The sequence below is a fragment of the Myotis yumanensis genome, unplaced genomic scaffold (assembly GCF_028538775.1).
Source record: "Myotis yumanensis isolate MYYU_CA2020_CCGP unplaced genomic scaffold, mMyoYum1.0.hap1 SCAF_12, whole genome shotgun sequence".
Classification (NCBI taxonomy): domain Eukaryota; kingdom Metazoa; phylum Chordata; class Mammalia; order Chiroptera; family Vespertilionidae; genus Myotis; species Myotis yumanensis.
This window is the reverse complement of record NW_027223763.1, coordinates 15,599,058-15,614,986: the sequence shown is the minus strand read 5'-3', so window position 1 is coordinate 15,614,986 and position 15,929 is coordinate 15,599,058. Positions and strand designations below refer to the sequence as shown.

Below are 15,929 nucleotides of genomic sequence, written 5' to 3'. Positions count from 1 at the left end.
AGGAAGCCGACGTCAAAGCCACTAGGGCTCTCTCTGCCTCTTCCTTCTTGTTCCTGATCAGCCTGAGAACCGAGGTGGGGGGCCTGCTGAAGCCTCCCCTGCCCAGCCTCCTGCTGCCACACCCCTTGACTGATTGACAGGCAGGCGGGGGCTGGTGTTCCTGCTAAAAACACGGAATCAGAAGAGGATCCTCCAGGCATGACTCACGCGCGGAGGGACTGCCCCTGCAGTAGCAGGCTGTGCCCTCCCCGGGTCTTCAGCCTCTTCCACTCCCCTCCCCGAATGTGGCCCCGTGGAAGACGGCAAGATGGAGTGGGGCCAGCCAGGCTTGGGAGGGAAGGCCGTGGGGGTGAAAAGGGCTCTGAGGGGGCTGGAGGCAGCAAGGACTTTAGGGTTTGACATGAGCTTGGAAGGGGAGTAAGAGTTGGCTTAGCCTGGAACGGAGAGAGGAAGCGCCAAGCGATAACTGGTGGGCTTCGGCAGGGCAGGCTGTGACTACTTGACAGCCCTTGTGGGCTGAGAAGACGTGGCCGAGGCGGCAGTGGAGCTGGGAGAAACCCACACCAGCAGCCACCTGGTCAGGTCTCCTCAAAGCCATGCATCCGACCATCTCTCAGCCAAGGTGTGTGCCCACCTGAACGAAGACTTGCCTCACTAGGCAGGTTGTATAAATGAACCCCAAGACTCAGAGGGACCTGAGAAGTGGCATCTGGCCCCAGTCCTGTGCCCCACACCCTCATCCACTTAAAAACCCGCCACTGCCACCACCTTCAGGGGAGACCTGCTCCCAACTCTGCTGGCCCAGCCACATCCTCACCAGCTGGCCCAAGGCGGTCCCTGGTAGGGAGGGGAGTGTATGACGGAGGCATAGAGGGGTCAATAGAAACGCCTCTGTTTTAAAGGAATAGCCTCATTTTGATGTCAATATTAGAGAACGTGTCCCTCTTCCTCCACCAAGTGTGTTTTGCCCCAGGGCTGAGGGCTTAGAGTGAGGGTCAGGCCTGAGCTCCCAGCCTCAAAGCCTCGTAGTTACCCAAACTCCTGCTGAACACACAACCCTGCGCACCACTTCTGGAGATTCCGACTGGGCCTAGCAAATACCAGGAGAACTGGTATGTTTGATACACCTAGACGACCTGGAGGTATTTGGGACCAATAATTGTTCTTCAACAGAACACTGTTGCCTTTGTGTTAGTCCCTCTACCCAGAATGCTTTTTCCATCAATGAAAATGCTCAAAACTACTAAAATGCTAAAAAGCTCAAAACTACAGCACCACCTCATCCAGGCAGCCTTCCCAGATTTTTCCTAAATGGAGGCTCACTACTGAGGGCCTGCACAACACATTTCCAGGCTCACCAGCTTGTTTTATAAACACCTGCGTCGGCCTCCTCCTGCCCAGCTGAGACTGCATGCAGGTGGGTTGCACTTTGCACGTTCACCCCACAACGCCCAGCACACCTGGGGCTCTTACCCAGAGAGATCATTCTCGATCACCATCTTCTGCAGCCCGGCCGAGATGCTGCTGCTGCCAGAGCCAGGCGTGGAGGCCAGGTCATTTGTCCCTGGGAGCTGCCCACTGCCTGGGGTGCTCAGTGCCGTGTGGACGTCCCTCAGGATTCGAGGCAGGGGCCCCAGTTTGGATACGATGCTCTGTGAAGACACACGAAGAGGCAGATGTGACCTGCTGGGGCCACCTGGAGAGGCCAAGTGAGCTAGCTGCAGCCATGGTGGTTTAAAACTCCTGAGGCATCAGGCAGAAATGCAGACCTCTCTCCTACCAGTCAGATCCAGCAGATCAGAGGTTGGTGGGCGGGGGAGACCAAGGACTGTGCAAATTACATATTTACCAGCTTCCCAAATATTTCTGAGATGAAGGTGTGAGGCCCACAGGAGAAATGCTGACCCAGTCCTAGCCTTTGACCCAAGTTCATCCTACCTTTGCCTCCGGGGAGGAAAACCCACGAGGAATTCAGAACTTTTCCGCACCCACACCTCCCAATCTGAGAGGCTTCTGGGACAGCCCCTCCCACATCACCTCCTCCAGAGGGTGGGCGGGGCCTGACCCATCAATACCCAAGGCCCAGTGGACATGGTCCAGGCACAGAGCAGGCACATGGTGGGATTAACAAGTGGAGGGCCAGGCAGAGGCAGCACCTCATTGCCATGGTTAAGATGACGGTGCTAAGGATGCTGGCTGTGGGCCGAGCTGAGGGAAGGGGACCCTACCTTCACCTGCTTAGCCACTGGCTTCCAGGCAGGACTTTGTGCAGGAAGAAAATGTGAAAACTCGTGTTGTCATCAACAGAGCAGACTCGGGAGGCAGAGCGCTCCGTTTCAGTCCTGCTGCAGCACTGCCAGCTGTGATGGCTGCTGACCATGTGCAGATATGGGGCCGGCACAGGGGCTCAGGAAGTGGAGGCACTGGGGTGACTGGCCTTGGTTCCCATTCCCCTCCGTGTCTCACAGCCAAAGGGCAGTGGACAAAGTTGAGCAGAAACGACTGCATCAGCATCTGTTGGTGGTGAAAAGCTGGACTAACCCGAGTGTCCGGCAACAGGGGGCAGTGAGCCGCGGAGCAGACCTCCACACAGAGTGTGTGAGACACACACACTGCAGTGCACACCTACGTTCTCCCTTTAGCACACTCCAACCAGGAAAAGAGCTGTGCTTGCATGTGCACCTGACACACGCGGATACATCCAGAGGCTGCAGCCCTGAGCGCCTGTGTGGTCCCCTCTGGGAAACAGGACAGGAGCGGGAGCCTCCCAGCCCTGGTGCAGCAGGAACTGCTTTTGTAAGGGGGTCTCTCGGAGCCCCAGGAAGCAACAAATATCCTGGAGGTCGACGGTGGCAGGTACAGCCCTTGCTGCCAACAACCTGTCCACTGTGGGCAGAGCTGCTGGGGGCGGGGCGGGGAGCCCCGGGTGGCAGAGAGCACACTCCGGTGGCTGCAGCCATCTCAGGGGTTTCTGGGCAACAACCATTTCAACTGACTTGACGGCCAAGGGCAATTGTGGGAAGGTTTGTAGGAAGGTTTGTAACTTCCTGCCTGGCGCTTGAAGGTATAGTGGAGCATACTCGGTCTTTTTCTTATGGTGCCCTTAAAACCCAGAACAAGGACATTCACAGAAAGAGCTCAATCTGATCACATTTCTCACCGGTAGGGAACACACCTTCATACTTGGAATCCGCCCACTCAGCGCCGAGTGTGCAGAGACACAGCCAAAGCCCCAGTACCCAGGATGGGCGCCCGGCCCGCAGGTGCTGGCGAGCGAGCATGGCACCCCCACCAGGGAAGCGGGCCCCAGAGATCCCAGTGTGTGCCTCGGGGCTGAGTGGGAAGTGTGAGCCCAGCACCTGGGCAGGCTGCTGGTCTGCACCCACAGGAGAGACCTCCGCCCGCACCCTGCCCGTGGGACAGGACAGGCACCTGCTCCAGCTGGCTGACGGCCTCCCAGAGCAGCGCGTGCAGGCTGGACAGCTCGCGGCCCAGGTCGATGTAGCCCTCGAAGCCGGCGGTGTTGGAGATAGTCTCCGGGTTGGAGATCTCCAGCAAGAAGCGCTGCATGTTGGTCCACTCGTGCTCCAGGAACTGGTTCATGAACGACATGTACTCCTCTTTGCTGCCAAACCTGGAGGGAGAGCAGGCGGGGTGAGCAACCCAGGTTCGCGGACGGCCTGAAAACCAGGCTCACCCAGGAACCCTCCTTCTCGGAGATACCCGCCCTCAGCTCCCATCCCTCCTCACCCACTGTGGCCACTAACCCACCAGCCAGCTGATCTGCTATGACTCAGGGCCCTCGTTCCTCGGGGACCCTGAGGACCCCTTCTCACAGGACCTGGAATGTTCTGTGGCCCTCATTCCCCTTTCACTGCCGGTCACAATCTCCTTCCTCTTTCTCTCCAGGTTTCCAAGGCCTGGTGGGCAGATGATTCCCAATCTATGCTCGGCCAGGCCTCTCTGCTGAGCCTGCAGACGTGTGTCCATGGCATCTCCCCTTGCACCCAGCCTGGCCAAGTCTGAAGTCATCACCGTCCCCCCAAGCCCATGCCCTCCTCCCAGACTCCCTGTCCCAAGTGGAAACCCAGGTCCACCAGGGAGCCAGGCCAGAGCCTGTCCCGTCATCTCCGCCCTCCCACCAGCAAGGCCGCTGACTTTGTCTTCTCATCACCCCTTGACCTTGCAGCCCCTGCCTCCTGCATCACCTCTCCAAACCCCAATTCCCTTTTGCCAGAAACCCAGCTGTACTCTGCTGAGGTCTCTCAGGTGCCAGTCCCACTCCCTCCAACCCCCTCCCCACTGCTGTCAAGCTGACCTTTTTAGGACCCAGAACAGACAAGGGCCACCCCTCCGCCCCACCATGCTTAAAGCCCCGCCTGGCCTTCAGGTGCCTGGCCTTCAGGTCCCTGTGTCCTCCTGAGTCTCGTCTCCCACTTCTCCCTGCCTGTCACTTGGAGATTCAGGAATGCCAGGGTGCCTTGTCCCTATAGCACATGGCCCTCCCAGGAGCTGCCCTGCCTCTGCTCCCATCGCTCAGCTGGGGGGCAGGTGTCTGGGGAAGTCTGTCTGTCTCCTCTCCCAGCAAGCTGAAGGCCCTCCTGAGAGACCGTATGCACCTCTGTCGCCCTCCCCTGTGGAAGGGCTGGGACCAGGAGTGACTCCGAGTCCAGCACAGAGGGGCCCGGAACTGGTGACTGGATGACCAGCCCTCCCGTTTCTGCCCCCTTGCTCAAAGGCAGTGATGGCGAACCTATGACACACGTGTCAGAGGTGACACGCGAACTCATTTTTTTGGTTGATTTTTCTTTGTTAAATGGCATTTAAATATATAAAATAAATATCAAAAATATAAGTCTTTGTTTTACTATGGTTGCAAATATCAAAAAATGTCTATATGTGACACGGCACCAGAGTTAAGTTAGGGTTTTTCAAAATGCTGACACGCCGAGCTCAAAATGTTCGCCATCACTGCTCTAAGGTGTAGTCCAAACACCGACGTGCTCGACGAGCAAGGACATCCTTGACAGCATTACACAAGGACAGTGTGAAACAGCCCGCGTGCCGGCTCAGGGGCCGGACTAGGAAATATGGGCCCTCCTCCCTGAAGGCATATTAGTCATTCGTTTCAAAATGAGGCTTATGGATGTTAAGCACATGGGAGAATCCTTATGATTAAATGTCCATTTGAAAATGCTGAAGGAAAAAACATCTTGGCTTCTCACCTCTGAAAATTAAGGAAACATACCAAAATGGCATGTACCTTAGGTAGGGAGGGAGGACGGGGTGTGGAGGGGACTTCATTCTGAAAAGGGGGAGATGGAGGACTGAGCAGGACGGGGACAAAAGCAGGGCCCATTGTGCAGCCCAGCTCCGGGGAAGACACACCCATGGCCTGCCCCCATGGGCTCCTGCCCGTCGGGGACACAACACTCACTTGGCGAAGTTGGCCAGGTTCTGGGTAACCTTGGCGATGAGGGTGAGGGTGCGGGCAGTGCGGTCATCGGGGTACTCCTGCAGCAGGTTGAAGAGCGAGGGCGACATGATGGCCGGGCAGAGGAAGCGCAGAAACAAGGAGGCGCTGATGAGCCGCTCGCTGATGTCCGGCCGGCCGCGGCTGCTGCACTCTTGCCGCCACGAGGCAAACACCTCTTTCAGCTCCCGTGGGAAGACACTGGGCAGGAATAGACAAGAGTGGGCCTGGTGGTCAGGCAGGGCGCCAGGACAGGTGGATGCAGAGCAGGGACCTGCTTCTGGGTCCGATGGAACCCTGAGCTCCAACCCTGATAGCTATGAGCTGGCCCTGCTGCCCATCACCATTCTATCATCCATCCATCATCCATCCACCTATCCATCACCCACCGGTCAGGGCTGCTGGGGGAGCTGAGGCAGCACAGGGCGGGCAGAGCGAGTGCTCAGGAAGGCAAGGGGTGCAGGGCCAGGCACTGAGTGATGACATCTACCCACAGCACCCAGAACTGAGAGGTGCCTCTGGGTCTCTGACAAACACCAGAAAGAGGAAATGGAAAATCATTGTCCACGATATGTTTCCCTGAGTGCCACACCCACTGCCCTGGGAATAGCAGGGCAGAGTGAAAACAGCCTGGCCCAGGGCAGGAAGTGTGTTCCCTCAGAGTTCAAGGCTCCCAGGTCACTGCCCTGCCCCCTCAGTGCCAGGGTCACGTGACCTGGCCCGAAGGGCCAGGCTGGTCCCAGGTGAGCCCAGGAGCAAAGGGGGGTGCAGGGGGCACTGGCCCCGCTGGTTCTGACCATCCTCTCGCCTAGCAGGCCTCTCTGCTGAGCAATCACAGGGCCCTTTGGTGTGCCCAGCCCTGAGCTGGGGCTCCACCAGCCTGGTGCTCCCAGCATGTGCAGGAAGCAGATTTACACGCAAGCACAATCCCACTCTGATGGGATCAGGGCTGGGACAGAGGATGCCCAAGAAGGGTGAGCTGACCTAGGCAGGCCACAGAGGGAGCCAGGCATAAGCCTTAAAGGAGAAAGGGAAGAAGTGTGACCAAAGAGAGGAGTCAAGTATCGCTGGGGGTGGGGAGGGGGACGCAGGTCCTGAGCTGGAACCGTGATGGGAGAAAATCTGAGCAGCCCGTGCAGTGTGAAAATAACCCGTGCTCGGCACTGGCAGCACGTCCCCGCCCTGGAGTCACGCCTGCCTCACCATTAGCAAGGCTGTACCCTGCAGTCAGCTGGCACCACACCGACCTGGGAGCAAGCAGGTGCCCTGCAGGCTGTGGCTCACGCACCAATCCTGGCCCCGACTGTGGTCCTCTCTGAACAGCCCGTCCGCAGGCCCCGCTCCTTCTCTCGGGGCTGCAGAACTATGTTCTCCTTAGACCCCCATCCTTTCTTTTCCATCCCTACAGTCCAGGCACCACACGAGCCCTAGCTGGGCCCAATCACCAGCCTGTGACATGAGCACCAACAGACGAGGGGTCTCAGGTTAAGTCATCCACCCACCCCAGGGGGGTGCCCAAGCCGGGCCTTGCCAGTCTCGCTCCCTGTGCAGCCTCAGCACCTACAACAGCACCAGGCACAGGGGGCGCTCACTAATGAACACGTGCAGTGGACTGCCGCTGCTCCCAACCCTCCACGTGGCACACACCGTGTCCTGCATGGTCTGGAACACTCCCTCACATCGAGAACCCAAAAAGGCCCAAGACTTGCGGAGTCAGGCAGAGGGGTTCCCATCCCAGAGCCACCTCTCTGAAGCTGTGTGAGGCCACAGGCATGTCCACCTGCCCTCTCCTGGGTGAGCCTCAGCTCTTTTGTCTGTAAGTCAGGCACAGGCAGCAGCCCCTCCCTGAGCCGTACGCATGAGGACAGCACACCATGCCTCGCACCGCACCCGGCACACTGCAGGCACTGACACAGCACGGATCACACAATGGGTGGGGAGGCCTGAGCAGCTGAGCCCAGGGAGGGAGTGTGGGGCAGCACTGACCAGTAGGAGTTGATGATCTTGCAGAAGGCCAGTTCACAGCACATCTTCAGGTTGCCCTGGTGCTCGGGGAGGTCACCGGCCGAGCACTTGCTCGGGTCCACCTCGCAGTTCTCGTCCGACTCATACAGCGCTTTGATGAACTCGCCTGTGACCGGGAGGGCAGGGAGGGGCAGTGAGGACCTGGTGGCCATGTCCCACGTCTGCCCATGCCGGCCCGAACCCTCCCTACCTAGCGCGTCCTGCAGATACTTCTGGCCCACCAACTTGAGGTACTCCTCGATGGCCTTGGTGGCCAGCGTGTTCTCCCGGAAGATGAGGTGCTCGTTGTCCCCGCAGCGGTCCACCTCTGACATCATCAGGTCAGTCAGGAAGTCCTGGGGAGGCAGGCAGTGAGGAGGGAGGACCTGGGCCAGCCGGAAGGGAGGACCCTCGTGTTCCACACTCGCTGCCTGGGCAGCTGCCAGAAGCCCCTGCTTCCCAAGGCTGCTCCACTGTCCACCTCGGGGGCTGCCAGAGGGCAGGGGCGCCTGGTGACATCACAGCCGGGTCTCAGGACCGGGGAAGGCAGGCCTGGGCAAGAGCATGCCACATGGACATGAGCTTCCTGCACCATGGCCAGACCAGCTGGACTCAAATCCCTGCTTGGCCCTGAGCAGGCCTGGGTGACCAGGGAACCCCCACCCCCCATCACCATCAACACCAGAGAGGACAGACGGGCACCCTCTCCACTATCTACCCATGACTCTGATGAGTCTCCCACACCAGACACGGCTCGCTCTGCGTGGTGCGGCAGAGAAGGAGAGAGGCAGAGGCTGCCCGGCTGCCTCGGGGGCAGTGAGCCAGTGCTCAGTCGGTAAGAGAAGGGACCTTGGCTTCGTTGGGAAAGCGGGGGCACCACCGCCCACCTGGCAAACCCAGGGAAGCAGTCCCTCACTGCTGAGGGCAGCTGTTAAGTAGATGAGCCTGCTGGTCCCCCAGCCAGGGTCATGGGCAGAGCCCAGGAGGCAGCCTGGCCCACATCTCCCCCCCTGCAGGGAGGCTGGAGAGTAAACCTGCTGCCACAGCCCAGATGGGAGCTCCCTTCCTCCAGAGACCCTCCTCCCACCCACAGCCAGCCTCGTGACTTGGGGGAGGGAAGAGGACAGGCAGGGAGTCAGAGGCCCAGGGGAGGTTGAAGGGCAGGGCAGGGGCTACCAGCAAAGAGGCTACAAGGTGGCCAGCGTGGGCCAGGGTTTCTGGTGCGCACAACTTTGGGAACCTCTCTGACATCACACGTGGCCCCTCAAATACAGAACTGAGCTTGTGGCCCAAGAGGCCCTGCTGGAAAAGGAGGGATGATGGGGGGGCGGGGGGGTGGTGTTTAAGTAGCTTCCGCTGTCTCCGGGGACCACATAATCTGAGGAGCCCTTCCTGACCCTTAGCTGACCTCTGGGATCTCCTCGGAACATGGAGGCAGGACCCCAGCTCCTCTGCCCGGGTCTTCCTGGGCTCATGGAGGGGTACTCAGGCCAGGCTGGGTGAGCAAGAGCTCTGTAGAGCGAGGACCAATGAGGGGACCAGCACAGAACAGGAAAGTGACCTGTCCAAGGCCACAGCTCCCAGGCCAGACCTGGCCCAGGTCTCCTGCTGCACTGAGCCCGTTCCTCCTGCTGCACTGAGGGGAGAAGGGGTGGCAGGGAGAAGCCCTTGGAGTCCACGACAGACTGAAAAGTCACTGCTCACTTCCTCACTACAAGCTGCTATCCCGTCGCTCAGCTCCACATCTGCCGCAGCGGTGGAGGCAGAAGAACGAAACCCCTCACTCCACGACACCACGCTTGGGTTTAGGGGGACCACCTGGTCAGTGCCCCCGACAGGGCTGAAATCCATGCCTTGGACATAGGAAACAGCAGGTAACCTCGTGTGTCACCGGGCCTTCCCCAGGGCCCAGACACGGGCACACGCACCTTCACCTTGCCCGTGCTCTGGAGGATGTGCACCAGGGCCGACGCCATCTCCTCCTTGGTCTTGGCGCTCAGGATGGGCTCGAGGGCTGCGCAGAGCCCCAGGTAGTGGTTGGTGATGTGCTCGGCAAACTCCTTGTACATCTCCATGGGCAGGATGCTGATGGTCTGGTAGCGCGCCTTGATGCGGATCATGGGTCCGGGGCCCTTGCCGCCCTTGGGGTTGGGCGTCATCACTGGGTACCACTTTTCCACGAACTGCCGCCCGGCCACTGAGGCGGCGGGCAGGCTCACCAGGCCCAGGTAGCTGTTGCGCTCCTTCTTCTTCTTCTTGTCGGTCTCCCGGTACAGGTGGACGGTGACGGTGCGCAGGGGCGGCAGGTTGTGGAACTCAAAGTGCTCGCCCCAGAAGACGTTGTCCGTCTTGAGCTTGCCCGTGGTGCGGGCATAGAGCACATCGTCCAGGCACAGCTCGCACAGGTACTTCTTCTTGGCCGGCAGGTCCTTGGCCTCGATCACCCACAGCTTCAGGATGTGCTCCACACGCCGGCTGTTGTCCTGCATGTGCACAAGGTGAGCCGTGGTCACTGAGGGGCCGGCCACCTGCCCACCGCCTGGCCAGAGCTGGGGGAGCTCTCAGATCCAGGAGAGCCCTAGGTGTGGGGATGGGCCAGGCACTGACAGGATGGGGCGGGGGAAGGGACAACTCTGGAGTCTGGTGGCCACGAGGCTGGATCTCTGCTCTGCCTCAAACGAGCTCACTGACCTTGGGCAGGTGACTTAATCTAAGACTCAGTTCCTTTTCCATAAAATAGAAACAAATGGTGAGAGATCAAGTAAGAGGTTAGCACAGTGCTTGGCACCGCAGGCCACTGTGCTACGTATCAGGCCTTCTAGTTTGCTGGTCTGTAAGTCACTTAAGAGGGGACCACTGCTAAGGCCCCTCCGCAGTGATGTCATGTGACCAGGCTCAGCCCAGTCCCGGTCAGCCAGGGGGGCAGACACAGAAGCAGGTGATTAGAGTTGGGGCCCATGAACCTGATGGGGGAAGCCCAGGGCAGTGGGAACACAGAGCAGGGCGCCAGGCAGGGCTAGCAGTGCTCACTGGAGGATGGGACAGAGGTCTAAGCTGGAATTGGATGGGTGGCCAGGAAACGGCCAGAGGAGGAGAGACAAGAGGTCCAGGCAGAAGGCCACCAGCACCCAACTCCCTAACAGCCCATTCTCAGTTCTCTGGCCCAGCCTCCGTGGTGTAGCTTCAAGGACAGAGGCCTACAGCACCTGAGTCGGCCTGGCCACCTCGAACCCCTGTTCCAGGGCCCAACCCTACTGCCCACTCAGGCTCCACCCCCACAGGCTGCCCCCGCCCCCACCCAGCCCACCCCAGAGATCCCACTGTGCTCCCTGGTGTCAGAGTCTGCGCGCTGCTCCGGGTCTAACCGCAATCCCCGGGCTTTGGTGAGAGGGGACGCAGCCTACCTTGTTGGGGTGCACTGCTCGCCGCAGGTTCTCCATCCACTTATCCCGCTCGGCTGCTGACCGGCAGGAGAAGCACTTGCTTCCTGACGATGTTGTCACCTGTGGGGCCAAATAGGACAGTGTCACAGGGGGGAACACAGCGAGGGACAGGGCAGGACAGAAGACCTCTGGGGTCTGGGGCTTGAGCCACCCGGTCTGCAGCATTGCCTCGGGAGGGGGCAGAGAGAGGCTCAGAATGGCCATTTCCCATTGGCAGGTGGTGCCGTGAGATCACTGTCCCAAGTGGGTGACAAGAGGGTGGCCCAGCCCTGACCATCTGGCTCCTGGCCCTGGCTCCTCTCCCCCTTCCTCGGCATCCTTTGTCCACGGGAAAGTATCTTTCTGACTCTAACCTCACTCTCCGAGGATGGGAAGAGAGAAGGCACGGGTACCTGCCCCCCTCTCTAAGTGGAGCCACGGACACACCCTGGGTAGCCACAAGGATCACCTCCGTCCTCAGCTGACACTTGCTGACGGTTATCTTTTGCCAAGTGACAGTAACAATGATGGTCACAGAAACTTAACATCTTTAGGGGCCAGACTGGAGAAATGAAAACTGGGCCGCCCAGGTGTGCTGGGCCTGGGGTCCTCCTGCCTGGAACCCTTACCCTCCCTCGCCATCGGACTCTCGCTCCTCCTCCAATCCCCACCGGTGAGGAAGCCCAGCCCAAGCAGCTCCTCCTCTTCCACTGCCCCCAGCACCGTGCTATGGGCTCGACAAAAGGGAACCAGACTCCTTATCGAGCCACTCAAGGGCCGGCACAAGCCGTAGCACCCACTGCTGTGGACCAGTGCCCCAGGCACTATCATCAGCCTGTCTCAGGCAAAGAAGTCGGAGCCCAGATGGAGCCCAGCTGGACCAGGAGTCTTGATGCAGAAACAATGGGCACAAGGGGTGGGGCAGATGCCAGGCACATTCCACTCTTTCCCTGGGGCTGGGTTGCCAGGAGGTTGCCACGAGTCCCCGAATGGCTGACTTTCATTACCAGGCTCACCCCTCCATCAGAGAGCTACCTAATTATATAAGCTCCTTGTGGGTGGGAGTGGAGGGTGAGGTGGGCAGGGAATCTGATTGATGAGAGAAGCAGTCAGGAACTCCCAGGAACACCTACGACATTCATCACCCCAGTTCTGGCGTGGCCTCAGGCTTGTGGTGTGACCTCTAACATCTTGCCTCTCTGGCCTCCGATTCCCCATCTACTGTGAGAGACTGGACAGGTGATCCCCAGGTACAGCCCTGCCAGGTAGGGTTGCTGCCCTCTGCTTGCTCTTAAACCTTACGTCACAGAATACTGGGGCACAAACGATTCTGATGTCTTTATAGAAGGGGGAGACTGGCCCAGAAAAGGGGTGCTCTCTACCATTTAGGGGGTTTCTAAGGAGGGTGAGCAGGCTTCAGGCACAGGCCCTGGAGCTTAAGCAATTCTACATGGACTTTTACCCCCTTTTACTGCTGGGAGCTCTTGCCCCCACCAGCATGGAGAATAGTGCTGGTCTGTCTCCAAGGAGCCCTCAGAGAAGGAACGAAGCCCCCCATCTCCAAGCTCTACCTGGTCTCTTAGGAGCCAAAAACCATGGACAGTTTCCAGCCACTGTCCCAAAGCTGAGGCCACCGAGGACTCTAGGAGGGGTCTGGAGACCCGGCCTGGCTCGGAGATGCGACCAGAGCCTACCTGCCCCCAGCGGACCCACCTCGAAGCAGTAGTCCTGGCCCAGGATGCTGCTGTGCACGGGCTTGATGACCACCTCCTCCTCCATGCTGAGGTCCAGCGCCTCCACCGCGCTGCTGGGGCTGAGCAGGGACTCGTGGGAGCGAGACTCCTTCACCCTGGGCATCAGATGGGACCTGGGGGGGGGTGGGCAGCAGGTGTGTCAGGCTGGGCCTGTCACTCCCCTCCCCTGCCCTGTCCCCTCTCCTCCAGGAAGCCTGCCCAGAACCCCCAGTGGGAGGCAGTCACTCCTTGATCAACCCCCAAGTCCTTGTCCTCTAAAGGCAGACTTGGGGGAGGGGCACGTCTGTGTAGGAGTCACAGAGACCCAGGATCGGTCCCTTTGCCCACTGCAGGACACTGCGTGACTGGCTCAGCCTCTAAGGGAGCAAGTGGCTGAGGATGAACCAATCAGGAGCTGAAAGTCAGCACTGAGTGCAGGGCAGGGTCTGGCCTGGCTTCCAAGCAGACTCTGAGACCCACATAAAAGAGCTGAGCTCACCCAGGTGGCCTTCCCCACCCCATCCCATCCCCTCCGCCCTGGTCCCCATCCAAGACCAGAGCAGTCACCCATTTGTCCAGAATGTTACTGCCAACAGAGCCCCTTCTCATACGCCACCTCACTCGAGGCAGGAGGGGACCTCTGCTGCACCCATTTTATAGGTGAGGGCAGTGAGGCTCAAAATGCCAAAATCCAGACAAGTCCACATGCCGGGGCTTGGGGGCCCAGGCCTGGGACAGTGGGTCCAACACAGATACAAAGAGCAGAGGTAGTGGATGCCACCTGGTGCCGTCGTGGGGTCTGGACCTGGACTGGCTGACAGATCTGGCCTCACTTCTCGCCTGCTATGTGGCCCTGGACAAGTCACTACCCCGCCCTGAGCCCCGGTTTCTCAGCACAGGCCATGGAAAGAGCCTCAGAGGGCACCTGCACCAGTGCTTGGTGGAGTCTGCCTCAGAGCTGTGCAAATCCCTCTTCAGAGCCACCGCAGACAGCAGTGCCCGTGGGAGCTGCCTCCCACAGCTGGGCACAGGAAAAGCTGGAGAGCCAGCCAAGCCTGATAAGACCACCTCTGGTGTGGAAGCTGAGCAGGCCTTGCCCCTCTTCACGTCCACGGCCCAGACCCCCGGCACTGGCACAAAACCCTCCCTGGGCGTAGCTCACCCAGGTCTCCCAATCTCTCTCCCTCTCAGCTCCTGGCCTCCAATCCATCAATCTCTCCCTGCTCTCGTTTCAGTGAGCCCTGGCAGGGTCACCACACACTTCCCTCCGGACACACACCTGTAACCTACTTCCATGACCAGCCTGAGTAAGGGAGGCTGAGGCTACTATGTGTGCGATCAGGAATCCAGAGAATAGCGGACGGGTCCTGCTCACAGGGACTCACAGGCTGACAGAGGCTACCCTCCACCCCCAAACTCCACGTCACCATAGCAGCAGCCCACCCTGACATGGAGTCCTGTGCTGGGCGAGGCATAGGAGTGAAAGCTGGAACTGGGACCCCAGCCCTTGGGGACCCCCCCGCCCAACCCAAGAGGCAGTCAGCCTCCCTGCACCTGTTCCCCCAGGCCCAGCATGAAGCTGGCACATGGCAGGGCTCAGATCACTTGCGCCATATTGATGTCCTCGGGCAGAGCTTCTGAAAGCTCCAAGGGAATGGACAGACCACAGGGAGGCTGTGAGACAAACTGAAATCAAGTTAGAAACACCCGAACCTCCACAGGGCCCCGTGTGGAACTTTCCGTGAGGCCCGGCCCACCAGCGTCCCAGCTGGGGTGCCTCTGCTCTTCCAGCGCCCTCTGGGAGGCAGTGGTTCACACACATGTGCTATGGCCGAACACGTCACCCTGTGCTAGGTGCCGACAGGCTGCTGCCTTTGACAAGCCCTCCGCCTGCTCCCCCGTCACACTCCTGACCAATGCCTTGGGTGGGTCTGTTATGCCCAGTCAATATTCCACCCAGAGCTGCTCTTCCTCATGGGGCTTCATGGCCAGTGCAAGAGAAGACCTGCCTCAGATGCTGGGGAAGTCACCAGGCCAGGAACGGCAGGGACCCACTGCCCCTGGGCCTGCCATGCAGGGCTGGAAACCCAGCCTGCCGATGGGGATCGGGCTGCTTACTGGCCCAGCCCAAAAACCCCTGCCGGGTAAAGATGCTGGGAACCAGGGCAGGTGGAGTAGGGACCCATGAGGTGCAAACAGAGGGGCTGGTGGGCTGCAGAGAGGGGAGGGAGGCACAGTTCAGTGGACTGGGCCTGCCCAGGAGACCGAAGGGCCCCGGTCTGACAGGCCAGGAGCCCAGCAGGCCCAGACCTGACCTCAAAGTGGCCAGAGCCTGGGGCCTGGAGTTGCAATACCCACTTTTCCTTCCCCAACATCCTGTCCCACAAACATGTCCCAGTTGGCCCGGCCTCAGGGGAAGGTTCCTGGGTGAGCTCTCGTTCAGGCATCCTGGCTGCAGCTGGGCAGCCCTGATCCTCCCCATCTCCCCAGCGTTTCTAGGCCACAGCAGCACCCTCTGGCCAGACCCCTCTACCCAACTGGCATCACTCCCATCTACCTGCAGTTCCCTCAAGGCCTATAGATAATCAAGTCACCACACTTCCACCTGGTGTTGAACCCGCCCTGGAATGTCCCCCTCACAACCCACCCTGGAAAGATGCTCCTCCTAGCTGGTCCCTAACTTCCTCTGCTCTGGGATCCATGCCCATGTTCTCTCCCGAACCCATACTACCTCCTCCAACCTTCTCTGCCTCACAAAAACCTTTCTCCATTTTCAAAGCCCAGGCCAAAAGCCACCACCACCACACTGTCCCTAGTCCCTCCAGCGGACAAGCGCTCACACTCAGGCCATGTGACTGAGCCCCACTCCACACCACGTCCCACCTGTCTCCTCACCTAATTAATTCTCCTGACAACCCATCAGGATCGAGGTTCCACACCTCAGAAAGGCCAGGTGGCTCGCCCATGTCTGCACGGTGGCAGGTGTCAAAGGCCGCATGTGATTTGAACCGCATTCAGCAGAGTCCAAGACTAACTCCATCAACACAAGGTTCGTCTTCTCATCTCCCCACAGGTGATGGGCAGAGAAAGGCCCACAGCCAGCTGACCTGCTCTCTGGAACCCACTCCTTCCAGGTCTGGGAGAAAGAGCTAGAGAGACCGGCTGGGGCAGGGCACCCCTCCCAGGAGCCCAGGAAACGTGGGCACATCACGGGCAGGGGCAGAGGCAGAGCTGCTGCTGGAGATACAGCCAGGTCCCAACAGCAGCTCATTGTGCGGCCAGGGAGCAGGAACAAGG

At 59.7% G+C, this 15,929-nt stretch overlaps 1 protein-coding gene across 11 annotated transcripts in view; it reads right to left on the bottom strand.

Moving 5' to 3' along the window:
• DAB2IP (DAB2 interacting protein) overlaps positions 1-15,929 on the bottom strand; it is a 177,956-nt gene that overhangs the window by 12,668 nt on the left and 149,359 nt on the right. For 10 of the 11 annotated variants that reach the window (XM_070430834.1, XM_070430832.1, XM_070430837.1 and 7 more), the window contains 8 exons: positions 12,613-12,766; positions 10,882-10,980; positions 9,406-9,960; positions 7,689-7,833; positions 7,460-7,604; positions 5,438-5,674; positions 3,433-3,634; positions 1,474-1,652 (listed from right to left, as the gene is read on the bottom strand). In XM_070430834.1, coding sequence (XP_070286935.1) covers positions 1,474-1,652; positions 3,433-3,634; positions 5,438-5,674; positions 7,460-7,604; positions 7,689-7,833; positions 9,406-9,960; positions 10,882-10,980; positions 12,613-12,766 — 1,716 coding nt within the window. The remainder of the gene's footprint in view (positions 1-1,473; positions 1,653-3,432; positions 3,635-5,437; positions 5,675-7,459; positions 7,605-7,688; positions 7,834-9,405; positions 9,961-10,881; positions 10,981-12,612; positions 12,767-15,929) is intronic. The other variant, XM_070430841.1, reaches the window with a different exon arrangement.